This window comes from Grammomys surdaster, unplaced genomic scaffold, assembly GCF_004785775.1.
Source record: "Grammomys surdaster isolate TR1022 unplaced genomic scaffold, NIH_TR_1.0 136, whole genome shotgun sequence".
Taxonomy (NCBI): domain Eukaryota; kingdom Metazoa; phylum Chordata; class Mammalia; order Rodentia; family Muridae; genus Grammomys; species Grammomys surdaster.
Window position 1 is genome coordinate 13251153 of NW_021604594.1, and position 10203 is coordinate 13261355.

The 10203-nt window shown below is 40.4% G+C and overlaps 1 protein-coding gene across 2 annotated transcripts in view; it reads right to left on the reverse strand.

Moving 5' to 3' along the window:
- Positions 1-7141, reverse strand: part of Dync1i2 (dynein cytoplasmic 1 intermediate chain 2) — a 48435-nt gene extending 41294 nt beyond the window's left edge. The window contains exons 1-3 of one of the 2 annotated variants that reach the window (XM_028762863.1): positions 7006-7141; positions 4626-4742; positions 2044-2158 (exon numbers count right to left, since the gene is read on the reverse strand). In XM_028762863.1, the coding sequence (XP_028618696.1) occupies positions 2044-2158; positions 4626-4733 (223 nt within the window). In that variant the 5' untranslated portion in view covers positions 4734-4742; positions 7006-7141. Of the gene's footprint in view, positions 1-2043; positions 2159-4625; positions 4743-6776 lie in introns of both variants that reach the window. The other variant, XM_028762862.1, reaches the window with a different exon arrangement.
- Positions 7142-10203: the final 3062 nt, after the last annotated feature.

Here is a 10203-nt window from a genome sequence, read left to right on the forward strand (position 1 = left end):
AAGGCTAGCTTTATCCACACAAGCCCAGCCAAGGCTAGCTTTATCCAGGGACTTTGCACACACTATTCCCTCCACCTGGAGTGCTCCTACTCTGAGCCTTAGCACGCTGGGCTTCTTCTGATCTTCCTGTTCTTACAAAGCTCTTCCTGAACACCCAGTCTAATGCAGTCCTCAGACTCACTCTGACATCACCATGATAGTCCAGCTCCCTGCAGGAACTCTGCAGGCCTCTTGTCTATGCTCAGAAGCCTATCCCCAAGCCTGGCTCATCAAAAGTATTCAATATTTTTTTGAATTAATGAGTGCATGGGTAAGATTTTTCTTTAAAAGCTGTAAAACAAAAATATTATAAATTCTCACATCGGAGAATTAAAAATGGAGAAAGAAGGCAAGCCCTCCCACCAAAGAGTGATTCTTTCAAGAACAGCAGAAGTGGGCTATGAATTAAGACACATGAGCAAGTAAATCAGTAAAATGGAAGTCGTGGCAGGGGTGGGGTAGGGGATTCAGAGAAGAAACCCAAAACCCAATGGCACAGAAAATAAAAAAAACAAGGCCCTCTCAAGGCTGGTACAACTCATAAGTGACATGGTTTTGTTACTAGGATAACAAGAAAAAAAATAATCAAATTAATTTGTTTTTAAAATCAAAATATATAGCATAGGATTACTAAAGACATAAAAATTAATGTGCTATAGTCTTCAAATTCTATCAATAAAGAAAAACTATGAACAAGAAGAAGTATCAATGAAGCAGATGCTAAGAAAAACTAGCCTTTCTATCTTAAAACTTTTTAGAAATAAAGAACAGTTTTACTAAGGACAATTAAGTTTCACAACAGGCCCACTGCAGTTACTGCCTCTGGTATACATCCCTTAGGATAGATAAAATTAGCCTGCACCCTATGTATGATGATATACACCTATAATCCCAGCACTCAGAAGGTCAAGGCAAGAGGATTATGAGTTAAATGTCAGACTGGGCAGAAAACCCTGTCTCAACAGCCAAATCTCACACACACACACACACACACACACACACACACACACACACACAAAAAAAAAACCCAACAACGTGAAAACATTGCTAAGGAGAGAGCCCTGCTTGTAAAATGCTCCCTGCACAAGCATGAGGACCTGAGTTCTAGCCCCAGACCCAGCTATGGTGGCGCCCACTTGTAATCCCAGCCGAGGAGATGGAGACTGGTGGACCCTTGCACTCACTGGGTAGCAGCCTAGTCTACTCTAAGAGGCCTAGGTCAGGAAAGTAGGCAGCACCCAAGGAACATCACTCAAAGTTGTCTTCTGGCTTCTACATGCATGGCACCTACCTGAACACACACAAATATGCCATCATGCACACAAACACACAAAGATATTAGCTCAAAAAATAACCTTGAAATGCCAGGTCCCTACAGGATAAAAATGCCACACTAAAATACATTCTCTGTAGTAGCACCTAAGACAGAGCTATATTACTTAAGTAAGTATTAAATGCTTTCGGATATGTAACTAGATAGTTCTCAGTATCTCTTCTACACAGCCTATTGGTCTAATATAACTATCAAGATGACTAACACAGGAAAAACACCGAGACCAAATTAGTGCCAAAAGAAGCAACAGTATTATGTGCTTTCTGGAACTGAGAGAATACTATACATTTCTCTTCCTGCTCCTTTGCTTTGAGTACTTTGACTTAGTATACCTTTTCCTAGTCTGGCAAAAGGAATATAGAGTTAGATTAGGAAATACTCATCTTTAAGTTTAACATAGTATGGTACATAGTAAATTACTTATTTAAATAAGAAAATCCAATTGGTAGCTTGGTATGTGTTAGTAGGTATTAATCTTGATTTCCTAAACAAATAAAATAACTCTGTACTGATACATCTGGGGGGAAAAAAGGAATTTCAAGCAAATGGTAATGCTTTTGAGACAAATAAAATATGCAAAAGATATCAAACCAATGCACTAAGCTTGGATATATCTGAGTTTAACAGAATATATGCCTGTCTCCCATGAGAAGATATAATCAGGTCCTTACCAATAGGGGAGTCCGTAGTTAGCCCCATGCTTTGAAGCAACGCCTCAGCTTCTCTTCTTTTCTTTTCAAGATCAGACTCTTCTTGCAAAGAAACAGCTTCCTTCTTCTGATCAGTCTAAAATTTTACATAAAAAAATTCAAGTTAAAGTATAATATGAAACACTTCTACATATATATATTTTATTTTAAAAGTTTGATTTTTATTTCACTTATGTGTATAGTGTTCTGCTTGTATGTATGCAACAGCTCTTGCCTGTAATCCCAGAGGTTAGTGGGCAGAGGACTTCCTGAGTCAAGAACAGCCTGGTCTACAAGGTAAATTCCAGGTCAGTCAAAGCTACATGGCAAGAGTCTGTTTTAAAATACATATATAAACTTTTAAATAGCAGATACAACTTTAAAAAGCAGTCAACAACCAAAAAGGAGTCAATCTCCAATTCTCTACCATATGCATCTGGTGAGCACTGACAGGAACCATGGGAGCTCCAACCCTAGTGGTACAAAACCTTAGAAATAAGTTTTGACAGAAGAGAAATTAAAGGGATTTAAGATACAAAAATTAAGCAAATAGATTTGTTGAAGGAATCAGTTTTAAAGTTCTACATAAAATTTCCAGTGAATTTATATAAAGTATATTTATAAAAAATTCTTCCAGAGAGGGTGAAGAGATGACTTGGAGGTTGAAGTCCACACTGTTCTTACACAGGACCCAAATTCGGTTCCCAGCACCCATGTCTGCCAAACCACAACCACCTGAACTCTAGCTGCAGGAGAGTCAACAGGCTCTGGACTCTGCCTTGAGCATCTCTACCCAGGGGCACGCATGTATATACACAGGTACGTTTTTAACTCTTTAGGAGGAAATTAATTTTTAAAAGTTATAGACTTTAGTATTATTGTATCTGGCTTTTTGTTTGTTTTTCATGTTGCCCATGCTGGCCTCAACTCTACAGACTTGTGAGATCTTCCTACCTTAACCTCCCAAGTAGCTAGAGTTGCACACAAGTGCCACTAAAGCCAGCTCTTAGGTTGTCTTATTTTAATAATAAAAACACATAGCTGGAACTGGTTAAAAACAAAATTTATTTTTTTTTTAGTAACACAAAACATTTGGTTAGGAAAATTTTGCCAATCTTTATTTTAACCACTTATATGTAATTTTAGCAAAATCTTCTATCTACACTGGACAAATCTAACATTCTTAGAGCATAAAAATATCAAGAAAATATTAAGCTTTCAATGAAAATCTTGTCAAGTAGACAACAATTATTTATATACTGGTTGACTTTTCTTGGTCACAACATTTTTATATCATATTAGCTTATTTGCATCAAAATATAGCAAAATGAGGCCCTGTTGCCAAGCTGAGCCTTCACTGTGTGTAGTACAGTAGACTGCTTACCATCTCACTACGCTATGAGACTTTAAGTCAGACATCAATCATGCTGTAATTATCCCTTAGGGGCCACTTATGGCCACCCATAAAAAACAAAACCAAGTCTGCTCTCAATATTGATTCAACAGTTTAAGGCTATAAGTACTATTTAGACTGACTCTGCCAGTCTGAACCATGCTTTTACCGGTTGCTGTGACTCCAATATCGAATGCAAAGCTTCAACCCATTTCTACGTATCATAGAAAGGTTTGGAAGAGTAGGAAACAGTTCAATTACAGTCTTTCAAAGTATCTCAGCAATGCTACACAGGATCTTTGAGTCACTGTAATAAACTCTGGTTTTTCTGACAACGCTTTTTCTCTAGGTCCTGAGAGAGGCCTAGCAGTCTTCTTGTAGTCCTAGCTATTACTTAGGCATTTATACACACAAACTTGGTACAGCAGGCACACTTAGGGCAAGTTATGCTATATTGGCCATTTGAAATGTATCTGTGTACACAATCTGACCAAAGAGACGCAATTAGGAACAATGTGTAAATATCAAGGAAGGGCAAGTAAAATACGGCCAGCTCAAAGCCAACACATATTTATAGTATTATGATATGTGATAAACAAAATCAGAAAATAAAAGTACCTTTTGGGTACTATTAAATCTACTGGTCAGTAACCATATTTCAAGGACTAATTCATGACAAATGTTAAATATGTGCAAATCTTCTACTCAAATAAATTGTTGCATATATTTCAGTTTGCCAGTAATATCACTCTAGCAAATTATCAAATTATCTGGACAATGAATTTATTATGACAAACAAATTTATTATATGTATACATATATATGTATGCTATCTTAATGCAGAGATGTACTATAATATACTACAATGTGTACTATCGTGCAGCTGATCCCTACTTTGCATAAAAATATATCCCTAGAAGGCCATACAAGTAACTTTAACTTACATAACTCAAATCTTAGAAATGCATCAAATTATATGAAATACATTTAGCCCATTAAAACCATCACCCGCTGCAGTTTCCTCATCTTCGTATACCCAGCTTCAAAGTACACTTCACTGCTAATGCTGAACTGGCAATAACAGCCTGGGATCTGCAGCGGTCCTGACGCTATCACAGAGTGCCCTCACCTATACTCAAGGCTTCTGTTTGTTTTAGTGAATCAAACCTACTTCCTTTTTTTTCCGTTCCTCTTCTTTCCTCTTCTTTTCTTCTCTGATTTGGGCCAACCGTTGCTTCTTCCGTTCCAACTCAGCTTTCAATTCACTTTTGTCCGACATGGCTGTGACCTTAAAAAGCACGCCAACATTTACAATAATCATTACACTGATTAAAAAAACAAACAGCAGGCTTTTAAAATAGTTTAGTACTTCAAGAAATGTACCAAGAAGGTAAGAATTTCAATGGTACCCATGAAGAACACATAAGTTCTACTTTTAAAATAATAAAAACATATATACATATTATTAAAAATGTAAGAAAAAATTATAAACAAATGTATGAACAAATATTTCCTAGAACTTGAGCACAATAGGTAGCACATAGTAAGTGCTTTCATGTTCCTAAGCCCAAATTTAACTATGTGTCACTCTGCAGTCAGGCTGGCCTTGAAATCATAATGTAGCCCAGGATGTCCTCATGGCAATTCTCCTGCCTCAGACTCTGGTGTGCCAGAGCCGGCCAGCATACTCAGATGCTGATGACTCTGTATTTGAGTACTAGATAATAAAAGTCAGAGTGTTTATAACAAATGACACTGTTGGCTTAAGTCCTAGAGATAGCTCACACCTGTAATCCCATCTCTCCAGAAGTGAGACACAAAGATTCTTGAGTTCCAGGAAGCCTGGGCCATATATAGCAAGACAGGTTTTTAAAGAATGCTTATGTCTTCAGCTATGAACCACTGAATGGCTAAACAGGAAATTCCTAAAATTCTTTTTAAGTTCTATAGACATTCCACCACAACCAATCAAATAATATTTTTCCACCTTAACACCTTCTTGTGGCATTTTTATGATTATCTATACGGGCCTGAAATGCTCCATAGTAGACAGTCATCTCACTGAGTCGGGGGCTGTGTTTTTGTTACCTTCTCAGCATAGCAACCTTAACCCTGAGCTGATAGTGGCTAAACAATTCATCTGCAAAGTAGATGGAATCACACACACAAATGCATCGTCCTACTGACTGTTAAGAAGGAGTGAGGAACTGGGAGCTTTCTGAACTGGAAAGGTTACCTAGGGGCTCAATGTAAGGTAGGAGCTGGGACTTTGTTACCTTCTCTACATCAGTCTTTGTCAGTGTTTCTCTCCATCAGGATTAAACGCTTTTGATTAAGAAAACTGGGTGAATAACCTCTTGAAAAGTTTAGGAAACTCTTAGGATCACAATAAATTTGGATTAAGGGCAAGTTGGTAAGGAGGCAAAATTTAAATATGAAAATGAAAAAATGCTATGTAAATAAAAAAAAGAGGAATACTGGTTAGAGTACTTCAGAAAGACACGACAGTGGGCAAAAACTGGTGAGCTGGTAACAGGGGAAATTCCTTTAATACACACTCTTACATATAGTCCCAGCCAAGTTATTTGAACAAACTCACAAAGCCAAGCCCATGTTTCTTCACCCATCCTTTTCAGGTCTCCAAAACTGTTGACTGCTGAAGACAGCTTCCATACACACCACTCTGTATAACATTGTTTGTATTATGTATGTATTATGCATGATAAATAATACATATTATTTTCTGTTTAGGGCCAATTGTCAACAAGTATACCAATACTGCCTGCTATCTAGTTTAAAGAAATACTTCTTCCGTCAACCATAACTATTCTGTCCCGCTGAAGCATAGGCGATCAGTTAGAGCTCAGACAGGCCAGGGCCTCTGCTCCGTGACTGACAGGTTCATTTTCTTAAAACTCCGGCGAAAGGAAAGTGTCTAGAATGATGTTTACAACCTCAGTGTTCAGCGACCTCCAACACACACGCTAGGTGCCTGGCCTTATTACCGACCCAACTAGTAGTGACCTTTATTAATAAAAGCCAAGCAAAGATTAAGGAATTACTTTCTCCCTGGGCTTAAGGCCAAGAGGGTGCGGTCCGGGCTGGGGTGTGTCCGGGGACCGCCAGACAGGTGCAGGGCAAACCCCGAGGGTCCAGGCCGCCCGCGGAGGGTCCCGAAGGGTTGCCAAGGGCCGCGGTGGCCTCCCCAGGCCGCCTTGAGTCACCCGGGCCGGCGCTGTCAGCATATCGGCCGGGCGGCCCTACGAGCTCCGAAGCGGCCATCAGAGGCAAAAGGGCCTTGAAGGAAGCGCGGCCGACCCACCTGTCAGGTGGCAGGTTGGAAATAGCTTTCTCTGGCCGGTAACTTCCCGGGAACGTCCCTCTCCAACTGTCGCCACCGCCGATCCGCGGCGTCCCAGAAACACAAAGAGGGATGGGCGGCGGCCGGTACGGCGAGAGCCAAGGGACAAATGGCTGCGCCGAGACGCGGTCTCTCACAGAAGCAAAGTCTTTGCCGCCCGGTTCAGAGGGACGGCCCCTCTGTTACTTACCTTTTGTAAAACAGAATCTGACGGGTGAAATAAATGCACACCGGCCCCGAGGCCCGAAGCGTTTCCGCTTTGGCAAAAACTGGACAACCACACCTCACATCCTGGGGCGGAGCCCTCTATACTCCAGAGAACTACAAGTCCCAGCAACCAGGTGCCCTGCATGGGCGAACGGAGCTTTGTGGGAGTTGGGGGGGGGGTCTCCAATAGAGGCAAGGAATGCTGGGATGTGTAGTCTGTCCTAGCTTTCCTGTCTCCCAAGGCCATCTTTCTGCCCTTAAAATGCTAATGAGAACATTCCAGCGCTTATATTGAAGGTGTTTTCTTCCGTTGAACAGTGCTTACAATGTTGTATGAGTTGCTTAAGGTCTGTGGCCCAGCATTGACATTTTTTTTTTTGGTTTTTCGAGACAGGGTTTCTCTGTGCAGCCCTGGCTGTCCTGGAACTCACTCTGTAGACCAGGCTGGCCTCGAACTCAGAAATCCGCCTATCTCTGCCTCCCAAGTGCTCGGATTAAAGGCGTGCGCCACCACCCCCCGGCTGACAAACTCTTAAGAAATACTATTTTCCATACTGAACCTGAAAATAGGACTTTTTAAGAAGTTTATTTACAGGCATGTACTCATAGATTGTTTTGCGGGAACAAGGATTATTGAGGATTCTTGTAGCATGGGACACAAGATATAAATAAAAATATATTGGGGCTGGAGAGATGGCTCAGCTGTTAAGAGCACTAACTGTTTCTTCCAGAAGTCCTGGGTTCAGTTCTCTGCAACCACATGGTGGCTCACAACCATCTGTAATGGGATCAGATGACCTCTTCTGATATGTCTGAAGACATCTACAGTGTACTCATATAAATAAAATAAATAGATATTTAAATAAAAATATTAATTAGCATAAAAATAATTTCTAGTATTTTACAGCAGAATAGTTTCCTCCTAAAAGTGCGTTTGGTAAGAAAGCATTTTATTATACTACTGGATCTGATTAGGTTTTTTAATATTAAGAAAATTATTGGAATAAGAATTTACCAGAAGTGCATGGGCTGATACACATGGCTTGAAGAATTTATTAGAATAATTTGAACCATTACTTGCCAAATATTAAAGCTAATACCAAAGCATTATCTTTCTTATCTTCTAGAAAACTGACAAGTACATTGTCTAATATTGATCTCAACTTTGAAGCTTTAAAATTTCAAAGAGCGTTTATACAAACTTTGTTTCCCTCTTTCCAAATAGTTTTTGTTTAGTCACTTGAAAATTCTCTTTTTTTTCCCAAAGGGGGGAGTTTATTCAGGAGATAGGGCAAAGATGGGGGGAGAGAAATGGGGGAAGATGGAGAGAGAGAGAGAAAGAGAGAGAGAGAGAGAGAGAGAGAGAGAGAGAGAGAGAGAGAGAGAGAGAGATCCACTTGAAAATTCTTATGAGTGGTCACTCATCATGTCCCAGGAATGGAGCTGTATACTGTAAGAACTGAAGCACACTTTCCTCTTCTCGACGGAGAAACACTGAGTTCTCAGTTCAGCTAGCTGTTAAGACAAGCTTGGGTAACTAAGCCAGAGAAATAGGTAGGCAGGGAAAAAAACTTTCATGAAGAGATGATTCCAGGTACAAGTCTTTGATTTTGGAAAGTTGATTAGAAATTAACTATGAAAACAAGATGCAGCAAAGTACTGAAGAAGAAGAGGAGGAAGAGGGGAAGGAGGAGGAGGGGGAGGGAGGAAGGAGGAGGGGAGAAAAAAGGGTCAAAGTACAAAGCTGAGAGAGTAGAGCATAGTAATTCAGAATGGTTGCAGGCTAAAATAAAGACTGAGAATTGAAACCACAGGAAGGGCAAAGTCATATATATCCAGCCTAAACTGAGACCTGAGTTGATGAACGTAAGGTTTTAAAGAGTAGAATGGCATGGTAATATGTTTTGGATAGTTCTTTAGGTGTGGTCTGGAGAAAGGATGATTTACTGACATTTTCTTCATCTTTCAGATTCTTTTCCTGCTTCTTTATGCTAGACTTTGTGCTTTTGGAGTTGTCCTTGGCTTCTCTAAGGACTGCTTTGAGGTTAAATTTGACCTAAAACTAAATGGAGTGTCACACACTTTTAGTCCCAGCACTTGGGAAGCAGAATCAGGCAGATCTTGAGTTCCAGGCGAGCTTGATCTACATAGTGAGTTTCTGGAGAGCCAGGGCTATGTAGAGAAACCCTGTCTCCAAAAACCTAACCAAAATAAACAAAAAGAAGACACACCAGACAAGGACACAGCAGCTGGAAATGAAGATTTTCGCGGGGGGGGGGGGGTTGCTGGGCATCTAGGAAATCACTGAGCTGGTTTTTCAAAACAGTCAACGAACTGAACATCTAAGAGAAAATGGAAGACTGGACCTTGGAGAAAGAGAAGGTAACAGCTTTTCTTCTCTGGATGGGAGTTCCCCTAAAATTCTGAGTCCACTAACTGGACAGTGACTAGGGTGTTTTATCGAGCCTCTGGGTCCTCCCCTTTCCCTTATTGGCCCTTTTAGATACCATCTCCCAAACTGCCTTCCCAATGTTTCTCTTCAAAGTATCTCCTGGAAACAAGAAGCTGGCATCTCAAAGAACCTACTTTGTGTGTGTGTGTTTGTGTGTGTGTGTGTGTGTGTGTTTGTGTGTGTATGTGTGTGTGTGTGTGTGTATCTGTTTGTCTGTCTGCCTGTCCTTCTACTACAGTGCACATGTAGCGATCAGAGGACAACTTGAAGGATTTTCTCTTCTTTCACCAAAAAGGTCCTGGGGATTGAACTCAATGTCATCAGTTTGGCAGCAAGTCTCTTTAACTACAGAGCCCTCTCCTCAGCCCCAGGGCCCTCTCCTCAGCCCAGCCCAGCCCTTGCTTGCTCACTTCATCCCAGCTCTCTGTACTTCATCCTTACTTTCATTAAGACAGCTCTCTCAGAGAGATAAGAGAAGAGGAAAGAGAGTGTGGAAGCAGAAGATATGGTTGGAAAGGAACCAGAAACCAGGAAAACATAATGCTAAGGCATTATTAGTAGAAGCCGGGAAAAATAGATAGATCAGAGAAATGTTTAGGTTATGTTACTACTTTTATAGCAATAAAACATAGTAGGCACCTAAAACTCTTGGATAAAACACTCTCCTTCTTGTGTCCAGGAGCTGACAAGGAAATGAAGAATGCTTCAGATAAAAGAAAAAAAAAAAAG